Source organism: Trachurus japonicus, chromosome 19 (assembly GCF_045865225.1).
Source record: "Trachurus japonicus isolate A0001 chromosome 19, Traja_1.0".
NCBI classification, from domain to species: Eukaryota; Metazoa; Chordata; class Actinopteri; order Carangiformes; family Carangidae; genus Trachurus; species Trachurus japonicus.
This window is the reverse complement of record NC_140925.1, coordinates 25,659,052-25,684,062: the sequence shown is the minus strand read 5'-3', so window position 1 is coordinate 25,684,062 and position 25,011 is coordinate 25,659,052. Positions and strand designations below refer to the sequence as shown.

At 42.7% G+C, this 25,011-nt stretch overlaps 1 protein-coding gene across 1 annotated transcript in view; it reads left to right on the top strand.

The window, feature by feature from the left end:
* Window positions 1-24,361, top strand: part of LOC146968193 (rho-related GTP-binding protein RhoN-like) — a 58,226-nt gene extending 33,865 nt beyond the window's left edge. Inside the window, exons 3-5 of the mRNA XM_085761980.1 lie at window positions 8,767-8,876; window positions 20,270-20,404; window positions 23,280-24,361. Of these exons, the coding sequence (XP_085618106.1) occupies window positions 8,767-8,876; window positions 20,270-20,404; window positions 23,280-23,534 (500 nt within the window). The 3' untranslated portion in view covers window positions 23,535-24,361. The remainder of the gene's footprint in view (window positions 1-8,766; window positions 8,877-20,269; window positions 20,405-23,279) is intronic.
* The last annotated feature ends 650 nt before the right edge of the window (window positions 24,362-25,011 follow it).

The following is a 25,011-nucleotide window of genomic DNA, read 5'->3' as shown; positions in this document are numbered from 1 at the left end:
GTTTTTTTTTTTGGAGTGGACTGCTGCTGCTGCTGCTGCTGCTATCATGGACAGGAGGCTAACGCCCCCAGGGGAGGGGGCCCAGTTTGAATGTTTAGGTTAAAAAATGAAACGAACAAAACTATACATTCAAAAATTAAATTAAAGAAAATGTGGACTGATCGGTTCATTGTAAAACGCTTATTGATGTGAATGTGGTGAATTCTGTTCCGTAGCCCTGAGCAGTGGCGGCCTTAGACATCTGGGGGCCCGTTTCAATATTTCATATGAGGCCCTACCCTGTTAAACATAAAATTATTTGCCAGCTATGTGCCCATGTGTCGCTGATGCTTTAAACCCTGAAAGGACGCAGTAAACGCACTATCCATGCATCCCAGGTACGCACAACACATTATGTTAAAATCACTATCAGGGCAAGAAACCAGGACTTCGCAGAAAAAACGAGGACTGAAGTTGGTTTTCATCAGAAAGCAAAATCATTATGTAGCCTACATTTTCAGACAAACTACAGGCTTTAACAATATTCTGAATTTAAATTGGCAACAAAAGTAATGAGAGCAAAGTGCTCCGCGTTATTTCAGCACCACGACCACGGACAAGGAAAGGACGAGACAGGCGGACAGACAGACGTCAGGCGCTGATCCTGTCGGTGCTGCGGTGCTGGAGCAGCGGACAGACAGCTGTCTCCTCCATTATTACAATCTGTAAATAAGCTGCCAATAATATCACATTTTAGTTGTGCTCTCGCTGTGTTTTATTTCTCTGTTAAGTTAGGACGTAGCCTACTCATAGATCGCCTGTTTGGAGGCATTTTAACCCGAGGAAAAAAAGGAAAGAGGAGGAAAGTGATTGACAGACGTCAATCATCAGGTTACGCAACTGGGCGCACGTCAGGAGGAAAGCAGGAAAAACAAACACTAAGAGAAAAGGAATAATACTGGGAGAAGGAAAACGAGGGTCTATTGATAGTTTGCGGGCCGTTTTCAAAGGTAATAGCCTACGTTGTTATTGATATTTCCTGCCGTATTATTAATTAGGAGCGATTAGTAGGGTACAGTCGCGGTGTGGCATTATAACGCGCATCAGTGGTTGCAGAGCGGATCAGGGGTCGAGTGTGTGACCGCACGGTGGACAGAGCTGTTTGTGTGTGTGGTGGATGTCTACGTGTGTGTGTGTATGATAAGGTGAAACCTATGAATTATTGTACTGTCTTTGACTTGGTGGCTGGCAGTTGGGGGCCCCCCTGGTGGCTGGGGCCCGTTTCAATTGAAACGGTTGAAACATAGGTAAGGCCGCCTATGGCCCTGAGGTAGCTCTTTCGTTCATTTCGTTTTCGTTGTTGTTGCCACCAGGTAGGTAGGTCTGTCGTAAATCTACTTGTGCGCATGCGCTGGTGCAACAACATGATTGGCCTAGTTCAGCTCTGGCAACGCAGGTGATTGGCTGCTGGTGAAAAGGGGCGGGACATGCGCCATCTTTGGCGTCGCAGCTTTCCCCATTCAAAACGGGCAGAGTGGTCTGTCTCCTCATATTAGAACGTCTCTGCCTTAACACGGCACAACATGTGGACCAGCTGGTCTTCCTCCAGAAAAATCTGACCACCGACCCCGTCGGTAGTTAATTTGAACTGTACATTTAGAGCAATATAGCGCATTTACCGTTGATTAGCGGGCAAGCGCGACCTGTCCATGCACCCGTTCTGTGTCTGTGTGTGTGTGTGTGTGTGGGGCACACACGCTATTGTTGTTGTGATCATGTGATCTCTGCATGCTGGAGCCGGGCGCTCTTCCTCTCGCGGGCGGCGCACCAACATTAAGGTGCATTACCGCCACCTACTGTGTTGGAGTGTGAACAAGTCACCTGTGTGTATTCATATGGGACAGAAGTGCTGGAGCGGAATAATGGACTGCTTGTATCGGAGCGTTTATATCGGAGATTTTAGATGCAGTCGGATATAATCCGATATTCGTTTTTTTGGTTGATATCAATATTGGATCGGGACATCCCTAGTTACGGGGCACCGATCTTGCAGAGTTGGTTTTCAGCTAAGTGACACGCACGTGGAAGGCAGAGCCTCTACCGCCCCTCCTAACAAGTCAAAGGGATAGTTCACCCAAAATTCAAATTGCACTCATTATCTCCTCCCCCTCATGTGGACTAAGGGCTGGGAGAAGTTTCAGAGTCCTCCGTGGCTTCTCTGAGTTACAGGGGGTCTCGGCGTAGCAGTGCATGTCCATATAACGGTTGCAAATGGATACTAACTGTCTTCGTGACAAAAAGACACACCAAAAAACATCCAAATACCTCCATGCTGCTCGTATGTAATGTCCGTCTTGTATTGAAGCCCCAAAATGAATAAGTCTATATTTCAAGCTTGTTTGTAGTGGAAGCTCCTCTTGTGATGGTGTAATAAATGGCTTAAAGGGATAGTTCACCCAAAATTCAAATTGCCAGGTTCCGTCCTCTTTCTGGTCCATCTAATTTCTGGTCCCCAGTCGACATGAGGGTGAGTAGATAATGAGTGCAATTTGAATTTTGGGTGATCTATCCCTTTAAGCCATTTATTACACCATCACAATTACTCCAAAGCTGTTTAAGGTCAAATAAAATAAGCATAGTTAAGCAACAAATCCTGCATAGTTCCTCTTTAATGACTTGGATTTGATTTGGGCGGCCACAGGTAGCCAGTGTAGGTTGATCCGTCTACCTGTGGCTGCCCAAATCAAATCCAAGTCACTAACACTTGTCTTCAGAGCCTCTGGATCTGCAGTCTGTACTCAGACTGATCAAAGACCAGAAGGGCCACAGCGTCCTGGACCAACTGTGAGGGCTGAAGCCAGCCAGAGGGCGATGCGCTAGCCGAGGAGTGAGAAAACCACAGCTTGTGCCAAGAGCTGTTCATGCACCTTAACCTGCTGTAATCCTTCATTTCCTTATTGTGTAACAGGGCTTCTTTTGTCAAACACAGCGGTAACATGTGTCCTGAGTCACTGCTCTGCAGAATCCCACTGACAGATCTACAAAACAAATGTACTGACGTGAAACAGGGAGTAGGCTTTGAAATGCGTTCCGCCTGAATGAGTTTCTCATGCTCATGTAGCGAGACGTCTCAGGCGGTGAACTGAGTCACAGAGCCTTATGTCCATCAGTCCCACCCTTCTTCCTTTGTATAGGCTATTTAAAAAAACAAGGTGCAACATGTTCATTAGTCAGTTTCACAGATACTGGAAATCTGGGGCCGGATTCACCAATATGTTCTTAAGAAAGATCTTAAAAGAAATGTCTTAAGAAGAAAATTAAGAAGTTCCTAAGATAGTTCTTAAAGGGGAACTAAACCCCTCAGTTTTGGATGACGTGCTCTAAGCTTGAAATTCAAAAAATGCCTTGATTATGGGCGGGACTCCAGGAGCACTCTACGACCCCCCCTCCCCCCTGCGCCCCATTCACACCCGCGAAATCACACAAAAGAGAAAAAAAAGTAATAAACACACATCGACACTTCTGCTAGCGCTAACGAGCTACTAACGAGCGACTCAACACTAGTAGCGCGGACACTACTAGGAGAGGACGCCAGAGCCGTGACACAGCATCTACAGCTGATCCGCCGGCTCGTTAGCTCGTTAACGGCTCGTTAGCGCCGGCCGCAATAACGATTCCCATTCAGGCAGCTGTTAGCAGCCGTTAGCCGCAGCAGAGCAGCTAGAGTGCCTAGCAACCGTTAGCGGCAGGCAGCAGCCGGTGCTGATTGGCCAGGGAGCCGGTGGCCGGTGACGAAAGCTGCCTCCAAAACGTCATCTGCCTCCATCTCAGCCAATAGGAAAATTCGATTGTAATAGCCGTGTTTCAACCCATAGAGGGCAGTCACTCTACATTTTTACTACAAAATACACCAAATTGAAATATTTTGACTAAAATGTCAAAAGTTGGACCAGAATCAACTGACAACACTACCTTATACCCAAATACATTTGTTTTCAGCAGAAAAAAGTGGTTTAGGGGTTTAGTTCCTCTTTAAGTGCAATTCCTCAATATTTTCTTAAGAACTGTCTTAAGAACAGCCATATCTTACGAATTTCTTATTTTTCCTACTTAAGAACTTCTTAAATACGTCATTGCATTGCATTGCATGCACCATCAAACAGCATAGCAGGTAGAGTCTGGAGTTTTGTTCGTTGCAGTTTGTAAACAAAACATTGAAACTGGGCCCCTCCTCTGGGGCTAAGCTGTGTAGCCTCCTGCCCCAGACAGCAGCAGTTGTCAGGACCGCAAAGGAAAGGAAATACAGTCTGACTGACGCTCTGGAGCCGTGAGCCGATAGCCGACCGTCACGGGAGCCTCCGGTGTTATGTGCGGTGTGCGGTTATCGCGGTGAGCTGGGAAGACGGTGTTAGCGGCGGATGCTAACCGCTAGTTAGCATCGAGCTAGCTCACTACAAGTACCCTGTGTCGGTCGGGAATCGGTCCGCGGCTCTAGCGCTTCACTCAGACTGTATTTCTTTTTCTTTGCAGTCCTGACTGCTGCTGCTGATGGAGAGAGACGTGCTAGCACTCAGCAGCATCAGAGATAGCTAAGTTAGTGCAGCTAGCAGCCCTCAGCCTCCCACTCTGCTCTGCTCCACATAGCTTCACCTGAGCACTGTCGCTCTCCACCCAGAAACGACTCTGTGCACAACAAAACAAAGCAACCACCACACAGGACTAGAAGCCCATAGGTGATAATTAAAACGGATTTCGTACAAGTCTAACATTTATTTTTGGGCACAAATATGACCTAGCTACTAGTCTAAACTTGTCTAAAAATTTGTTGAAAAAGGTGATTTTAGAGGTTTACCCATACACCGTAGGAATTTAAGACAGGTCAAGGTTGTCTTAAAGTTAAGAAAAAAGTAAAGAACAAATTTGAGAACTTTGATTTCAAGAATACCATTTGTTCTTAAGTTTTTTCTTAAGAAGAAACTTAAGAACAAAGTTGAGAAAATACTTAAGAACTTTTTTGGAGAATATGACTTCTTCTCCTTTTTCTTCTTAAGACAGAAGTTAAGAAAAAAATTACACTTAAGAAGATTTTTTTTCTTAAGAACGTTTTGTGAATCTGGCCCCAGATATTTAAATTCTTTTGAGTCGATGGCCGGTGTTTTCCCGAATTTCAATCTATTTATACATGAATAATATACAGAGTGACTTCAGTTGTGTTTCTGGCCACTTGATGAATGTAGCCTACGTCCTAATATTCACTTTTAGCTTTGTTTTGGTCTCCATTAACTCAGCTGCTACATGCTCCACTATGTTCCTCATATAGTTTGTGTGCAGCCTGGTGCTGGGCAGGTAATAAACAGAGGGTTTAGAGACTCATTGTAAACAGCTGCTTCCTGCAGCCCAAAACACAGATGAGCACAGTGAGAGTGAAGCAAAACAGTAATATGCTGCTTTAACCACAGTCTTCTAACAAACACAAAGACACAACAACCCTATTCCACAAAATACACTATTGTGTTTATTTCTCTTTTAGGAAACATTTCTGACATCTATACAACCTCCTGCATGTTGTCAGGATAGTTGATGACACAACCCAAAAGCCTTTTGACAGCTTCATCTAATGAGTGTTTTATTCAAAGCTGGCTTTGGCAGGTATCTGTTTTTTAACCCACCGAGGAGGAGGAGGAGGAGGAGGAGGAGGAGGAGGAGGAGGATTCAAGAGCAGAGGGACGTTAATCTCATGTGGGTCTTGGTACTTGTTTATTCTGGCAGAGTGAACAGAGGGGGACTTGGCAAAGCAATAAACAATTACAGTACTAAAGAAATACCAAGTAACTGAATACACCAGAGAGAAGCAATCGCCTGAGCTTGATAGACACTCTCCTGAATAAACAGATCACATTGTGTGTTTTTTCCCCCTGTGAGACTAAGACAAAGCCACGGTCCCACACAGCTCGGTTAGTTAGCACACACTGATCCCTGGTCAGCAGCACATGGGAGGTTTTATTCCTTTGGCAGCGACAGTAGCAGAATGGGATCAGCACCCTGGACAGCTCTTGTAAATCAGCTTCTTTCAAAACTTGCCCGAGTTAATTTAGCAGCCATGTTGTTGTCTACATCTATAATGGAGAATAGACTTCCACTTCCATTATTTCTGCTTGAAAAAACTGGAGAATAAGTGGTGGGAAGTAGCTTTTTAGAATTACATTAAAGCATAATGGATTGCCGTTACGTTATTATTCTGCCATGTTTCTTTACTCCTGTTTGCCTGAGGAAGGTTGGGAGGAACTTAATTGTTTTGATCTGAAGTTCTATACAGAGAAAATTGAAAAGATTGTGCGTTACAACTTAGTTGACTTATATTTAATCCTAGCTGAAGTTGAACTACTGGTAAGTTCATATAGAAGATCTTATTTAAAAAATATCTCCAAGTCCACTTGTTAGCTTTCAATCACTATTTGCAGTCTTCCTCAGCTTATTGGCTGAGTTAGTTGTCATGTTGATATAGAGCAGCAGTTACTGAGGAAGACCATGGGATATGGTTGAAAAACCAATTAACTGGAGCTCAAGTTGAGAGATCCATGCTCAATCACACAGAGAAATAAGAATATATTTTTCTCTAAGCTTAACATGAATAATGAAAATGATGTGTTATTGATGAGTTCCAGGGCAGACAGAATAAGTAGAAACTGAAAACAACTACCTCATGTCTCTGTACATTAAATAGCTCCAGGTGTGTGGGTAAATACAAGATTTATTAAAGTATTTTCCAATAGTCTGCCCGAGTTCTACTTCTAATGATAGTAGCTGACCAAAAGGCATTACTCTGCATAGCTGTAACCTATATAGGCACTGGAGGTGCTTGCAGAAGTGCAGACTGAGCAGCTCTGCAAATGACTTGTTTTACAGCATCCCATCCTGCTGCCCAGGTTCCACCAGGACTATTTCAAAAATACAGTTTGCATGACTTGAGGTGGGCTGAGACCACAACCTAAATCTTGTTGTTTTCACTCTGTTTTGTTCTGTTTGACCCGAGCATATCTGGCATCAGTTCAAAACAAACAATTCAAAAGAAAACCAAGTGTTGGTAAAATAAAAAAAGAGGATGTTTAAAAAGGTATGTTTTTTTTTCACAAGACTCCCACATCTTGTAGTAAGAGTAATTCCCGTGGATTGTTCCAGAGACAATGCCTCAAAGTTGGTAACGCTGCTGTTGATCACAGCTGCTGCCTGATGCAGAGGTGGAGCCATCAGTGTGAAGCTGAGCTACAACTGTTAAGAGCCGCTTCACTGCTGTCAGTGGGAGCGCGTGAAGCTGTGGAGACCTACGGGTGGTTTATGGAGATTGTTGGCTTCGCTTCCTCTCTCCCTTGCTGCCTTCGCCTGATATTCAATTAATCATCCTCATTTTCCGGGACTGTTAAGACCTAATCTGCACCTACCAAATGCTAAATCACAAGAAGGCAGAGCGTGTTCATGATTGTGTGTGTGTGTGTGTGTGTGTGTTTGTGAATATGGAGAGACAGAGAAAAAAGGTTCCAGCAAATGTGCACAAACACATGTTTTGCTTTGGGGCCAGCTTTTGACAGCACAACACATATGAGAGTAAATGTGCTTGATTTCCTTTTTTGGCCTGTGTCTTGCACACGCGCACACATGCACACGCACACACACATATATTTTTTTTACCCTCCACATTATGGGTTGTGATAACGATTGGGAAACAGCAGGAGACAGGTTGTGAACAGATCCCATTTTCAGTTTTCAAGTTATATTCATGTAAATCACTAGTTGGGAAATAAAAGCATACAGAAATGTGAATGCATGAATTATGACCCAAATGTTACCTGTATCCTACATTGCAATTGACATTACAATAAGTTTAAGGGGAATTTGATTAATGCCAAGTCTTTCCGGGATATAATTTAATCAGTTAGAAGTGAGAATTAAGTGTTTGGAGAAACCCCGGTGATTTGAAGCTGTAGACCCGTTCACCTCCTCCTACCTCCCTCTTAAATGAAGTGAATACTTTCTGTACTTTCTGAACTTCACGACGAAGGTAAAGGTCAGGTGTATATTTAAATAAGTTTATCACATTTGATTAAATACATTTATACATAAATCTCCGAGTACAGGATGAGTCATTACAAATATTTTTTTTAGATATGGCAAATAATGATAGGAACAGTTATTGTAACAGAACTAACTAATTTATAAAAGTTCTTCTCTGTGTGGTAGTTTAGTGTTTGTGTGGATTCCTTTGGGAACCTTTTGTTTTTTTGTTGCATTGCCAAAGCCCTGTGCCAAAAGGACGTAGTGCTGGAGACAATGAGGGAAATGGAGATGGAATGCTGTCCCCCCTGGGTAGGAATGTGTCCCCTTGCCCAGGTCACAATGCTCAATTCAGCTCGGCCCCCCCAGCGAAAAACACATGCCATTCTGAAATACCAGGTGACGCTTTGTGAGAGCCATTCATTATATCACTGTCACATGTCGGTCCGTTGGCTTATTCAAGACTGAATCAGACAAACCAGACCAGGGGAACGTGGAAGAGGCCCCTCTGTTCGGTTTTTGAAAAAAGCAATGAATCACACCCACACATTGTCATCTGCAGAGTGGCTTAGTTCATGGTAATTACGTTTAATCACAGTTATTACTGCCAAAGCTGCTCTGTAATGACTCACTTTGTGATTTCAAAAAAAAGTAACAAGTTAACTCTTCAGCAAAGTAACTAAATAACATATAATCCACATGGAAATGCTCATGTCTGTGTTTATTTTTCACCCACAGGTTCAGCCTACTATGACAACGTGAGGCCCTTAGCTTACCCCGACTCGGACGCTGTGCTCATCTGCTTTGATATCAGCCGTCCAGAGACACTGGACAGCGTGCTGAAAAAGGTCAGTGTCACATTAACAGAGGTGTGAATGTGTCCTCTAATGTCCCCCCCCTCTAAACATATCGCAGACAATTTTCAAAAAAAGGTACATTTTGTCTTTTACCAGAACAGACAACTGAACAACCTTAAAGGAGGTTCTGGTATTTTCAGGCCTGTAATAATAAAAGACTTGAATGTGTTATGAGCCAGCGTGACTGTTTCCCCTTCTTCATTCATGCTGTGATGCAATTCTTTTGTCACACAACTACACAGTAAGGCACAGGAACACAATCAAGTTTTCGTTCAATGTAAAAAATGTTGAATACATGAGTGTATTGTAAACTGTAAATTATTCATTTTATCATCAGTGTTTAAGATGCTAATGTGAGCTTGTTGGTAAACAGTTGCTTATTTATACAGTTACAGAGGAACACGATCATTCATTTGGGATTGTGTTTGTGGCCATCATGGATGGATGTCCAATGTTCACAATTACAGTTAATCTGTTGAAGCTAAAAACTATAAGCTTTGAGACTGATGAGAGTAAACCAAAACAATAAAGTTATAAAATGAGTTGAAAGTTGCTACAAAACTCCATAAGCTTAGCTGAACTGCAGATTCACTTCTTTCACAGTCACACTGTCATACGATACATTGTTACTATAAAAAATATTGACTTTTTGGAGTTTCAGTTCTTTAGGTTTAACCAAAACTTGTATGCGAATATGTGTGCAAAAAAAAAATACATCATACAGTGATGTGGGCAGATATTGACATTATGATACATGATTCGACTGGTCGGATTTGTTTTACATTTTCATTTGGAAAGGATATAAAAGTGATGATGAAATTTTTGTTTGGTCTAACATGTCCCTTTAGCATCCAGAGAACATTACTTTTTTTTCCGGGGCACGTCTCCAACAATGCAAAACAATGTTGTACAATGAGAGATTTTACATTTAACACAAAAAAGGATTTTTCAAATATTACAGTTTCACTTACATTGTGATTAATTGTGCACCAATGCTTTAGTTCAGCAAGAAAACACTATCCGCAGAAACACAAATAAGGAGTTTTGGGCTAAAAAGAGAATAAGTTAAGAAAATATCCACTCAGTTCGACTAACTAGTAAACTTAGCTAACTCAAATTAGCATCTGAAGGTATGTTATTTTCAAGAAATCGTGAGCCTTTATCTAAAGAAAAGACGCTATTTCGCTAGAGCCAAACAGATGAATCATGATTCTCACAGCTAATGATCGTATGTGAGAGGTGAACATCAGGGAGCGTTTCTCAGGCGACTGACATTCCTGCAGCCGACGCCATCACTCAACACCACCGACGTCGTCAATACAGAACAAAACATTTATCTTTCATGGTGGGTAAATTCTCACAACTAGAGGGGCTCCACTTGAGAACTAACTTGAACTTTGACCTTAGTGGTAGTAGCGGAGAATAAAGTGACCACACAATGCATGCACGGGATGCCAGAGTGACACGTTCAGTGGTCGCTCAAACAAACAGATTAGAAGCATAACGAACGAGTCTAATTGAAGTACCTATATGAATGGAAATGTTCTCTCTTGTCTTTTCTTGTTACTAGTTTAGTGTGGTGTTATTTTTTTCAGCTTTTTCCATCCACTCTCAAATAACACTCATTGCAGTACATGGCACTTTCATTCGATAGCTTTCTGCGTAACCAATTTTTGTGCCCTCCAATTTTCCTTCTTAGAGGATCTTTATTTCTCAGCTAAATTACAAAAATACCTCTCGAATCTTTAGCATTTCCTTTTTGTATGTGTTGTTCTGTTCAGTCCAATCTCTCTTCAAATCCTCATTCCAATCAACAATGTTGGGTGTCCTTCTGTGTTGCCGCTATCATACAGCATTACCCAGCCTAAAATGTCATCCCAATCTCTACCCAGCTATCATCCTTTCTTCACAGCCAGCAACACTTTCTCACCTTTTCTTTTTTTCTTCTTCTTCTTCTTGACTTTCTGATTAACAGCCTGCCATCATGGCAGCATCCCCACCTTTCTATCATGTGTCAGTGTTTTTATTCTCCTGGCCTTTTGGATTCAAGTATCAAATGTTTGATGTGCTGAGGCCATTTCTGTCTTCAACCTGCCAGGCTACAACATACAGCATTCTCAACATGTACACACCACATCTTTTGTTATTAAGGACTGAAAAAGAAGAAGACAGACAGACACACAGCACAAACAACTTTCCCTGATAATGCAAGGGTGTGTAATTGTAATCACAGGTTTCAAAGCTGCTGTTTGAGTATCAGCTTCCTAGGACTGATTCACTGATGACACTCTGGGATGGAGTGTTAATTTTAGAGAGTGCCGAGAGTCTTTCCAAGCACAATTAATCCATCTAGGAATCTTTAATTTATTTTCCAGTGAATTAAAAATTGTTTGTTAATTTCCCTTTTAAATTATTCTAATTACATTTCATTAATGTTAACTTTATTTCTCATATTATGGTTTTAATGCTGTTTGAAAGCCCTGTTCACGCCCTGCATGGCATAGTAATTAAAGGGATAGTTCACCCAAAATTCAAATTTCACTCATTATCTACTCATGTTGACTAAGGGCTGGGAGAATTTTCAGAGTCTGTGCCTTCTCTGAGTTACGGGGGGGTCCGCGCAGCAGTATTTGTCCATATAATGGTTGTGAATGGTGCTCACTTTTCTTCGTCCAAAAAGACACACCAAAAAACATCCAAATACCTCCATACTGCTCGCCTGTAATGTCCCTCTTGTATTGAAGCCCCAATATGAGAAATTGTTCCACCGGACACAGGAAGAGCAGTGAACTGAGGCACTGGGAGATTCCGCTACATATACATTAAAATATAGACTTATTTAATTTTTTTCGGAACAAGGTATTTGGATGTTTTTTGGTGTCTTTTTGGACGAAGAAAAGTGAGCACCATTCACAACCATTATATGGACAAATACTGCTGCGTGGACCCCCCCTGTAACTCAGAGAAGGTGCGGAGGACTCTGAAACTTCTCCCAGTCCTTAGTCGACATGAGGGTGAGTAGATAATGAGTGAAATTTGAATTTTGGGTGAACTATCCCTTTAAAGACATTTCAGTTTAAGATAACAAGTATCAGTACACCAAAATGCTAAACAAATGATATTTAGAAGCTGTTTCCCCATGTTCACCGCCTTACTTTAATGGGTTATCATAAACATTTTATATGTTATCATGATGATATTTGGCACAAGCGCCAAGTGCATGAATGTTCAAAACACATTTCATGGAAACAGTGATAACACAGAAATACTCACATGGAGGCAAAAAACTGACCATTCAGCACAGAAAGAAACACAAAACAGATGGGTTAAGAATTTGTCAGACAGAGAACTCACCCAACCTGAGAAAGAGGTCCTAGCCAAGGGCTTGAATTTCGCCATGACACCGAAAGAGCTACCTATAGTGGATTTGATTACAGCTACAGAATCTGCTATAAGGAAAAACAACTTAACCGGAACTGAGGCGGATCAGCTAAGGTTAAAAGTGTCAGCGGCGGTGGCCGAGGCTAAGGTCCCCCCCTCTAACCTCACTTTTGAGGAGAGGAAAGCAGTGACGGCTTTGAGCAAAGACCAAAACATTACAATCCTCCCAGCAGACAAGGGTAGATGCTCAGTTGTGCTCAATACAACTGACTACCAGGCTAAGATATCTACACTACTCAGCGACTCTAACACTTATGAAACTCTGAAACGAGACCCGACCAGTGGCTATAAAAAGAAGGTGATAGAATATCTACAACAATTACAAAAAGAAGGGGTCATTGACAAAACACAATACTACCGGCTTTATCCCCAGGATTCAATCCCATGCCTATATGGACTCCCCAAAATCCATAAAGAAGGGTCCCCGCTCAGGCCCATTGTCAGCAGCATAAACTCGGTCACTTACAACATAGCCAAACACATAGCCAATATCTTGGCTCCTTTGGTGGGAAACACCCCACACCACATCCAAAACTCTATAGACTTTGTGGGTAAAGTCCGGGACATAAAAATGGAACCAGATGACACTATGGTATCCTACGATGTGACTTATCTTTTTACCTGTATTCCAACTATGGAGGCTTCGGCCACAGTAAGAGAACGACTCACACAAGACAACTCCCTGCAAAACCGAACAAAACTCAAACCTGAACATATTTGCCAGCTTCTGGATTTGTGCCTGAACACCACATACTTCCAGTTCAACGGCAAATTTTACAGACAAAAACACGGCTGTGCCATGGGTTCACCAGTATCCCCTATTGTGGCTAATCTATACATGGAGGAGGTAGAGAACAAGGCTTTGAACTCCTTTGAAGGAACAACACCGAGCCACTGGTTCAGGTATGTGGACGACACATGGGTTAAAATCAAAACCAAAGAGGTGCAAGCTTTTACCGAACACATTAACTCAGTGGACAAAAACATCAAGTTCACCAGAGAGGATGTCAAGGACAATAGTCTGCCTTTCTTAGATTGTGACGTCCATATGAAAAAGGACAGGAGCCTCCACATTGGGGTATACAGAAAACCCACACATACAGACCAATATCTACTTTTCGACTCTCACCACCCTCTGGAACATAAGCTTGGTGTTGTCAGAACTTTGCAACACAGAGCTGATAACGTGCCCACCAGCTCACAGGCCCAAGGGGCAGAACACAAGCACCTGAGAGGCGCCCTCACAACTTGTGGTTACCCTAGCTGGACCTTTGTGAAAACTGCAGCTGCTTCCAGAAAGAAAACCAAAAAGTGGTTGAGAAAGAAAGACAAAACAAGAGAAACAACATAGTCATTCCATATGTGTCTGGAGTATCAGAAACACTCAGGAGGGGGCGGTGCGTGGCGCAGTGGGTAGAGCGGCCGCCCCATGTAGAGGCTACAGTCCTCGCCGCAGGCGTCCCCGGTTCGAATCCCGCGTCGGGCAGACCTTTCCTGCGTGTCATTCCCCCTCTCTCTGCCTCCCCATTTCCTGTCTATCTCTACTGTCATCACTATCAAATAAAGGCAAAAAGCCAAAAATATACTAAAAAAAAAAAAAAAAAAAAAAAAAGAAACACTCAGGAGGATCTTTAACAAACACCGTATCCCTGTGTATTTCAAACCCAGCAACACACTCAGACAGAGACTGGTACATCCCAAGGACAAAACACCACACACCCACAAAAGCAATCTGGTGTATGCAGTCCAATGCAACGAGGAATGCAAAGACCTCTACATTGGAGAAACAAAACAACCACTGCATAAACGCATGGCCCAACACAGGAGAGCTAACTCCTAACTCCTGGACTCTGCTGTCCATTTACACCTCAAGGAGAAAGCCCACTCCTTTGAGGACAGCAATGTCCAAATCCTAGACAGAGAGGACAGATGGTTTGAAAGAGGAGTTAAAGAAGCCATCTATGTAAAAGTAGAGAAACCATCCCTCAACAGGGGAGGAGGTCTGAGACACCACCTATCTCCAATTTACAATGCTGCCCTTTCATCCCTTCCCAGGAGATTCAACAATCTAGCCTCAAAGAACAACTACTGTTCACAAGTGGTAAGTGACTCCAACGACTGTCGTTATAACAACATAGGGCACTAACGAAGTCGAAACCACTTTCCATCAAAGACGGTAATTTTAACGACTGTCGTTGGCACTTGGAGCACAACAGTGACATCATCACCCTTGTGAACGCCCACACAAGAGGTTAAATAGTGAGTCTCCACACCAGATAGTTGGACCAGTCCCAGCCTGGTCAGATGCGTACATGAACTGATGAAGCCTCTTGGATGAGAGGTGAAACGTCTTCCTAGACAAATAACTAAGTCCAGTTGCTTTCGATTTAACCTCCTTTGAAAAAAAACCCAAAACAAAACATGGAAACAGTGGCACATGTCATGAAATATTTAAAAATAAAAATAAAAATAAAAAAGGCCAAACTGAAGGTGGCATTAAAGGAAAAGTCAGGAGCTCCTAAAAGTTCATAGGATTTATTGTTAATCGTGGTGTAAATATCTCCTCAGATCATAATATTGTGTCCAATCTGTCAACTGCTCTGAAAACACACAGCATCAATTTTACATCCTTTGATGGACTCTGCACCAGCAGCTCGTGCTCTGCATCGGGGACAAAACTCACCAGTTCTTAACATTAACACGAACAATAAGCCACTCGTCCCATGGGTCCTTTGTGACTCATCTAAATTGCTGCTATTCACCAGTTGCACAGTTTTTTGGTGGAGAGGCGTACTGAAAAGCAACTGCTCGCTCTGCACAACAGCACAACACGCACAACACGCTGAAGCCCGTAACAGCAGCGACGCAGGCATCCGGGAGAAAAGATCTCTTTGTGAGAACGAACAAATGCAGCATCAGTGCTCAAAGTGGCTGCCTGTGCCATGGTGTGAGAAGATAATGAAAGGAGTCTCAGAGAGAACGACGGCGATGAAGAGAAGTTAGATAGTTCTGAGTCATGTTTGTGGTCTGTAATTCATATTGTCTGTCTCTCTCCATCTGTCTACTCTACCATGGACATCACGTTGTAGTGAGCTCATGTTGTGGCAAACAAAACAATTACACTGTTGTTCCTCTACAGTGTTAGTTTGTCGTCTGCTCCACTCTGTGTCTGTTTCCATGTCTGAGTATTGTTCTGCCACATGATCATTACAGGATGTAATGGGTTCAAGTTCACAGTTCTTAACTTTAGGTTGACTAAGATGTGGGGCCCTAGTTTGGTGGCGCAGCGCAGGTGGCGCAAGGTAGCGCAGCCGGTGTAATGCAAGTTTCGACCAGCGCAGCCTAGCGCAAAGTCAGATTGGCAGATTGGTAGATTGCGCTGCGCTGAGATAGGCATGGCCGCGCAGCAGGGGGAGGCGTCACAGATTCAGCTTGGTGCAGTGGAAGTTTCGTGCGAAAATGTCCCGCCGAGGTTGCGCTGAAAGCTCGCCACCTCAAACCAGGTCTACTCTCAGCGCAGGGCGAAGCGCAGCTGGTGCAGTGGAAGTTTGGCTGACTGGCGTGCAGTGCACACACATCACCAAGACCTCACAGGCAGGTTTCCACAGTTCCAGGCACACTTCAATGCAATAAATATCCACAATAACCACTATTTAATGCAACTAATGGAATCAACACGTGAATTTATATCTATATAGATTGTCCCGTCACATCTGACGTCAGATCAAAGCAGAGATCAAAGGCTGTCGGCACGCGTAATGGAAACTCCACCTGAATTAACACAGCAGGGACGAACTGGCACTGAAAAGCAGCTGTGGATGTCCCAAGCAGGACTGAGGGCGGATGACTGCATGTCACTGCAGTGTTGAGATACGCACTGTGCCGTTGTGATGATCCGCTTTATTTATTTACTTATTAATTCATTAGCGGTGAGTAATGAAAAACAAAACACAAATCATCATCTCTCTTAGCCCACCACAACAGCCTCGGTATCAGATAGTCAGTATACAGCCTATACTCAGCAGCTCTCATCACAGAGAAAAAAGAGAGGAGGACAGAGAGAGCGAGAGAGAGAGAGAGAGCGTCCTTTATGCTGATTTCATCCCGCATGGTGTTTGTTTATGTTGTGATTAGTGTACACCTCTCATCTTGCTTACACAGGGTGTGAATAAATATGAGTTTCTTTATTAGTTTATTAGTTGTTGTTTCTTACACTGGGCAGCGGTTCTCAGTGTATCAGATCAAACCTGATCAAGGATATTAGTAAACTCATTATTCGGCCACTCTGAGCTCGGACCTCCGGACCAAAACAGCTGTTTCCTCCTGGGAGAGGTTCGGCCTCTGGCGTCGCTGTCTCCTCCGTCCATGTCAAAGTATAAAATGACAAACTTGCAGCGCGCATCGCCCGCGACGCAGTTAAAGGTGAGGAGAGGAGCTCATTTGATTGGTGAAGATCCGAATCGGCTGTGTTAATCCCACTTCTCCTCCTCCTGTCTCCCTCCCGCCCTCTCTCCTCCCCCTTTGCCGTTTGCGCCGGTAGGAGGGACGAGGGGAGGGCTTGCGCTGGCGTAAGTCGGACTGGGCTGCCCACCAAACTTGCGAAATGGACCTGGACACGCCTCGTTGGCGTGGCGAAGCTGCGCTGCGCTTAGACTTCGCTCGGTCTAGGAAACTAGGGCCCGTGATGTCTCACATCAGCTAATACAGGGGTTTGGGTTGGTGATGACAGGTTAAAAGATGAGAGGATGAAATATAAAGAAATTCAGATTTACTCAACTCTGAAAAGAAATCAAGGCCACAAAACACACAAAAAGTTTTGTATTATTGAAAAACTGCAAAATTGGATCAACAGGTTGCACAACAACAAACAAATATTATTATGTCAATCCTCATATTGGGCCCTATTTTCCTGGCGCAACTCAGGGGGGCGCAGCGAGGCGAGCCCTGGCGCAGCTGGCGCAGTGGCATTTTCCTCCAGTGCAACAAGGTGCGCAGCGGATTCGGTAAATTGGCAGACTGCTGTGCGCCGAGATGGGAGTGGTCGCGCAGCAGGGGGAGGTGTCGACAGATTCACCGTGGCGCAGTGACAATTTGTTGCAGATAGACCGCGCGGAGAGTGCGCCGAAAGCTCGCCAGCTCCAACCTGGTCTAATCTCAGCGCAAGGCGCAGCGCAGCCAGCGGACTGGTATTTTGACTGCCCAGCGCGCAGTGCGCCGACGTCACCAAGACCTCACAGGCAGGTTTCCACAGTTCCAGGCACATTTAAATGCAATTAATAATAATAATAATAATAATAATAATCACAATAACCCCTATTTATTGTATCTGAATCAGCACATACACGTATATCTATATAGATTGTCCCGTCACACTGATGACAGATCAAAGGCTTGCGTAATGGAAACTCAGCCTGACTGAATTAACACAGATGAAACCAGGGAGGGACAAAAAAGCAGCCGTGGATGTCCCAAGAGCAGGTGTTGACACTACACACTGTGCCGTTGCGATGATCAGCTATTTATTTATTTATTTACTTATTGATTTATTAGGGGCCAGCGCGCATCGTCACGCGACCATAACAAATAAAACTGAAAACAAATAAACTATCATCTCTCACAGCAAACCACAATCAGCCTCGGCATCAGATAGTGAGCAGATATTCACATCTCCCATCTCAGGTAAATTCTAAAGAAAAAAGAAAAAGAGAGACGCTCCGTGATGCCTCCTTTACGCACAGCTGTTTGTTTATGTTGTGATCTGTGCACACGTGTTTAAATATAGGTTACTAAATATGAGTGTCTTTATTAATGGAAAAGGTGTGTGTGTGTTTTGTTTTTTGTTTTTTTTTACTGGGCAACAGCTCTCAATATGTCAGAGCAAACCTGGATAACATCATAACCTCCTCCCTCCCAGACTACTTTTGCATCATCAGCCCGTGATGTCTGTTCGCGCGACCGGACACTGCCAGCTTGGACCGGACCAGAACATCAGTTTCCTCCCGTCTCACTTGCTGTGAAAGATGATAGTTTATTTGTTTTCAGTTTTATTTGTTATGGTCGCGTGACGATGCGGCTCAATAAATCAATAAGTAAATAAATAAATGAAGAGTTCATTTGCAAAAGCAGATAACTCCGTTTTTTTTTTAAATTCTAGAATCTTCATTTTTTTTATTTTTTTTATTTACATAAGGTGATATCAGTCAAACCAAAGTTGAGTGACTTTGAGATGTAACAAAACAGACATATCTCAAAAAAATTAAGTTTTATTGAAAACAACACTATGCAAAGAATAATTACAAAGCCTCAGCTCATTTTTTTCAAAATGGCACTTATCTGCTTTTGCAAATGAACTCTTTAAATATAGCAGATCATCGCAACGGCACAGTGTGTAGTGTCAACACAGCAGTAATCCATCCTCAACTTTCATCTGTGTTAATTCAGTCAGGCTGAGTTTCCATTAAGCATGCCGACAGCCTTTGATCTGTCATCAGTGTGACGGGACAATCGATATGGATATACAGTACGTGTATGTGCTGATTATTGTGATTATTAATTCCATCTAAATGTGCCTGGAACTGTGGAAACCTGCCTGTGAGGTCTTGGTGACGTGTGCGCACCAAGTCAATTACCTCCCTCTTCCACGGTGAAATCAAACGTGCGCCTCTCGCGCGCGGCGGATTTAAAGGCGAGGAGAGGAGCTCATTTGATTGGTGAAGATCTGACTCGGCTGTGTCAAACCCACTCCACGCCTTCTCTCCTCCCTCTATGCCATTTGCGCCGGTGGGAGGGAAGTAGGCGGGATGCGCCCCACTGCGGTTCGAAGGAAAATTGCAAACTGCTCCTGGACATGCCTCGTTAGCGAAGCGAAGGCGAGGCGCAGGGCTGACTCGCCCCGCCTGCACCTAGTTCACGAAGCCCATTATCTTTACTTTCAAAACTTGGAATAGAAAGTGTGTTTTAGTGTGGTAGTTGCAGGTATCAGATCATTAGAATGGTTTCAGACATGATACCTGTAAAAACAAAACAAAGTTCTCAAATGTTACAAATGTAAAATGTCTTATTCGTCGTTTAAGGGGGACATATTATGGAAATATCACTTTTTGAAGGCTCTTTAACATATATTTGGGTGTTTGTCTTGCCCCAAAATGCAAGAATTGAAAAACAAACTACCAAAAAAAATCTGTAATTTGCAGGATCCCTAGATTGACAACCATGTGGTTTTATGAGCTGCTCCCTCAGATGTCTCCCAGTGATGTAACTAGCTTTCAAATTTGCATAACCCCACCCCTACCTGGGACCAGTAGAAGGGGCGGGGCAAGCAGTGATTTGCATTTAAAGGGACAGGCACTGAAAGCAGCCGTTGTGAACAGGGCTGTTTAGAGAGGATGAAAAGAGCTGTGATGTTTGATCCTTGGGGGATTTTGACCAAAGCATGTCACAGACATGTCTTTAAGACACCTGGGGACTGTTTTAATTTGTGGAAAAGGGGCAGAATATGTCTCCTTTAAAATACAGTGTACTTATCCAAATCAAAGTCATTTGACAAATTATTTAATGAGAGCTTTTGGTGTTTGACATTAGTGATAATAGCTTACGACAGTGACTTACACAAGGAAGTGTTTTAGCTCAGGGTGTAGGGAGCAGAAGTTTAGCAACAACTGACAGGAATGTCAGAAGGTCCAGGAGTGATGGGAGGTGAGAAGTTCAACTGTTGAAGGTCAGGAAAAACCAGATCTTCAGGGGGTGTTACTGTTTCAGAGCACGTTCAGAAATTATGACCTGATGAGATGCTGAATGGAACTTTTACTAAGTTTAGGAAATGAATAGCAGCAAACTGATACCCATGATTTTGGACTGAGATGCAACAACAAATTAAATGTTAAGTTGTCCGCATATGTATGTTATTATTGTTGACTCACATGTATTTATCCTTTGATACACAGTGGCAAGGCGAGACGCAGGAATTCTGTCCCAATGCCAAGGTGGTGCTGGTCGGCTGCAAGTTGGACATGAGGACGGACCTCAACGTCCTGAGAGAGCTCTCCAAACACAGACTCATCCCTGTCACCCACGAACAGGTGAGGAGCACAAAGACAATGACACATCCTCTGTCTGTCTTTCTTTCTTTCTTGAAAGAGTTTGTTTGTATTGGTGTCCATCTCCTCTGAGACCATCTGCACTGTCAAACCTAGCTTAAAATGAACGTCTGTTCACCAACAACGCCACAGTAATTTTGCGTGTGAGAAGAACTGAATAGTATTTAATTTATTGAACACTATTGAAACATGTGTGACATATGGTTTTAAAATGTGCAGTCCTTTGTAATTTTCCACCACAGCGATTTTCATTTGCCTATAGTAACACTGATTCACGTTCAAAATTAAACAGTATCATCCCAAACAAATGACACCTATTATTTTGTTCTCCTGTGCACATAAACAAAACGTTGGAAAATGAATTTGGAGAATGACATTCGCTTCAGATCATAACTTCCACAAATATGGAAACACAAGGAGTATAAAGAGAGCCGGGACTGAACAAAGGAGGAGACAAACAGCAGGATGTGCGATAATACAATTGTTTTGTTTGTGTCTTGGAGCGATGAACAGTGGCACGCATGAATTTTAATAGCCTATTTTCATGTAAATGTGAATTCCCACTTCTTGGCAGCCTTTTGTCAACAAATTAATATTTTCTCATACCTCTGACAAAGCAAAGGTAACGACCTTCATTGTCCTGTCAGTAATGGCATCAAAATTGGTCCATCAAGATCTCAGATTAGTTTTCTATGCATGAATTGATTTAACTCCAAATTCACAAAGGCCTTTGATTAAACCAAAACATCTATATATGTTTTTTGTTTTTTTTCCTGCAGCCACATTAAACTTTGAAACCGTTTCTTCAACTTTTCTATCCGATCCTCACTTCGAGGCCACTGTTACTTTGTTGGGGTCATTTCTAATGGAGGGCCACTTAACGACCCTGCACATAGGCAGCTACACTTTCACTTTAAACACAAAAGAAAAAGTCACAGATGTTGCCAGAGATGCACATAGTGGTAAACGTGTAAATAAAGCAGATGAGGGATGATTTGGACTGAAAATGGCTGGGGTACTTGAACATTGTGGTATGAACCAGATGAGCTTTTCCTTATTCATTTAAAAGGACTTTGCCACAAATGGCCACAAACTTGGATCTTTACAATTAATGCACTTCGTTCCAACTGATGTGACCCCCGGGGGAAGTGCACTCACCAGAACAAACGGCACAGTCCATGTGCAATTAAATCGTATGTGAACTGTGTCGCTACAGCTGAAATCAGCTCAGTGGCCGGGTCTTTGAAATGGAGACTTCAAATGTTGGAAAGTTTCCATTATTGAAAAAATAATACAGCCTCTCTGCTAGCACAGCTTAAACTTAATATTTTCCATTAAGAAAAAGTAATACAGCTCAATCTTGTCGCTAGGTATTTCTTCAGTCTGGTCTAACTCTCAGCTCTGATCCATGATATATCTATAAAATTACACCAATCAATAGAATTTGACTTGACTGGATCAACAACCTCAGAGTCGTTAAATCGGTTTAATGTCTAGGTGTCCCTTGCTGTATTACAACATACTGCGAGTGCACACAGAGTCAGTGCTGTTGGAGAACAGGTGAGCAAAATAAATGCACGCCATGCAAGTTCAAGCAGGCCAGATTTAAGACGGTGCTAACCACCACTGGGAATAAGCTGAGCTTTTACGCCAGAGTTTTATAGTCACACAGATAGGACTTAAATATTTCATAGCAGCGTAGGGGATCTTAGCCATCTGTATGCCCTGACCTATCATGCCTCTGAGTGAAGGCTTTTACTGAGTGGAGCGTTTTTCCTGTACACAAGTACAACGGCTCAGTTTCTACAAAAGCAAGGTAAACAGTGACAGCGTCTAACAAGCTGTGATAATAACAATAATCCTTCAGGGCCTGTTTTGAAATGTCCAAACCCAGAATTCACCAAATTGAGAATGTTTTAGTATGTTGTGTAAATGCTTTATGCGCCTGTATTGAATTACACCAGGCCTCCCACACAATTCAAGTATTTCAGGTTCACCATGGTTTAAGGACATTTAAGAATGTAAAAAGCATCATTTCCACCACATGATGCCAATCTGCTTCTCTCACACAGGCACACAATTTATTTTTATCATAGCTCTAAGTATTAGCTCTCAGCAGCTCTCAAGGTGAGTCACTCACTTCTGGACTGCAAACAAACACAAAGTGCAGCTGAGGGCTAGATAACTCTTTGGATTTTAAATCTGCACAAATCAATACGTTATGGTAACAACTGATGAAAAACTTCATATAATTACAAACAAGACACTTGTAGATAAGAACCCATAGAGAATTGTTTTCAGACACTGAAGCTCTGATAACACCAACACCAAACAGCAAACACACCAGAGTTACTGCTTTATGATTGTATATCATAGTGGTTTGAACATAGAGTTTGAACAACTTCATCCTCAAATCCAAGTCAACAATTGTGCTAACTTTGCCTCGAGTCCTTCCCCCAAACATTGTTTTCACAGTGACTTTGAGTTTTGACCGACAAAATCTGAACAGTTGATCCTTGAGGAGTAAATCTGAAGGACTCCCTAAAGGCAATGGACAGGAATAGAATAAACGGACGGACAGACGTACAACCCGAAAACATACAGCTAGCTTGTGAACATTTTGTAGCATTTAGGAGATGGAGCCAGAGCCAGATATTTCCCTCATGAGTCAGAAAATGACAAAATCAGAGGTTGAAGGAGAAGGAGACTTTTAAATAAAGGAATTTAATTTGACCTCAGCCAAGATCTTTACTGAATAATGTTGCACCACATCTGCTGGAGCCAAAGTGGCCGGCTAAATCAGTAAAAAGCAGAGTAAAGTCTTCACTGTTCATTCTGTATTTCTCTGTGTTTTCAGGGCACTAACCTGGCGAGGCAGATCGGAGCCGTGGCCTACACCGAGTGCACCTCCAAGTATTCGGAGAACAGTGTCCGCGATGTTTTCCACGTCACCACGCTGGCGTCCGTGTCCCGCATCCATCGGCCACAGCTCAAACGTGCTGGCTCACGCCGCGGCCTTAAGCGGGTCTCCCAGCAACCGCCACGGACTGAGATCCATGAGCACCCACCTCCCATTAGAAAGGACCGGGCCAAAAGCTGCGTGCTCATGTAGGACCGTTCTACCAGCAACCTGGCCTCTGTGTGTGTGTGTGTGTGTGTGTGCGCTGCCAATGGATGCAAACCATGACGCACATGAACTTAATTTATTGGTGTCGATCTTTTGCACTGCATAAAAGGACAATGTGATGAAAACAAGAATGAATACTATCCTGTGGAATACTTAAGGATTTGTTTGTCTTGTCATCTTTAGCAAAAATCTCCTTGTTATTTTTTCTCTGTGGCCGTGTTCTCATCGGGGGGGGGGGGGTATGTAGCGGGAAAAGCTGGTTTAGTTTGATGCCTTTTGAACAAGTGGAAGGAAATGAGCATGGACGCAAAAAGGCTGGTTGTCAAATGAAATACAAGGAATTGAATATGTGTGTGTGTGTGTGTGGATTCAAAAGAAAAAAAATAACAATAATTTGAAATATCATCTTGCAAGAACCAGTGATAACAGTGCTGGTCTTGACCTCTATTATGTTGTTTCCCCATTTTGAAATGCTACTCTCTCTAAGTAAATGAAGCACAATGCAATGCACGCAAGCTGTTCTGAGTTCATCTGTAAATGTCAGGGAATGAACCTCCACTTCATACGATGAGCCGAAAAAGAAAAATCTGGACAGACAAATACTCGTGGGCTGAGATGACACTAATTTTCTTAAACCACAAGTGCTTTTAATATTGAAAACTGAATAATCACTCACCACATAATACTGAAGTGTTGTGAAATTAATACTGTTCTATTAATCCACACTGGGAAGAAAGTCACAGAGGGAGTTAAGAGGGTGACTGTTATGTTGTACATGTAATAATGAAATTAAAAAAAACTTGCTCTGCTGAGTGGTGGAACATTTTTATTATGTAAGTTATTAATTTCCCCTGAATAATTATGGGTAGAAAAGTTAAGTATATAAATGGGAAATCTTTGATTCATTCTTCTTTCGTCTTGGCCAGAATTTTTTCTCTGTGCATCTCAGTTCACCTCATCTGAGCAAAGAGCTCAGTGGTACTTTCTACCTCTGAACATTTTGTCTCAGGAAGACACAAACAATTTTTCTCTGAAAAAGTTTCTTCTGTATCTTGGGAAAGATACGGAAATCTTTCACTTGAAAAACATCTCCAACCAGAATCCACTGCACAGAATAACTGCACAGCAAATAGAAAACTTGGCTGGGAACAAAAATGCACAGAGATAAATCCACTATATTCACCTGGCAGCCTGTTTGCAACAACTCAAGACAAATTTGATTAAGAATAAATTCAACAACACATTTGTAAACATGAGACTTTAAGAGCTAAATACCACTGCTAGTCTGCTAGCATCAGAAGTTGATGTTAAACAAGTAACAAGTAATCTACCACGTTCCCATCTTAGTTTAGAGGTTTAGCATTTAAACAAAATGCATTTAAGTCTCCGAGTTTCGGAGATATTGGCTCAAAAATACCTGACATGACAATAAGGTTTAAGTTAACAACTCATTTTCTGGGTA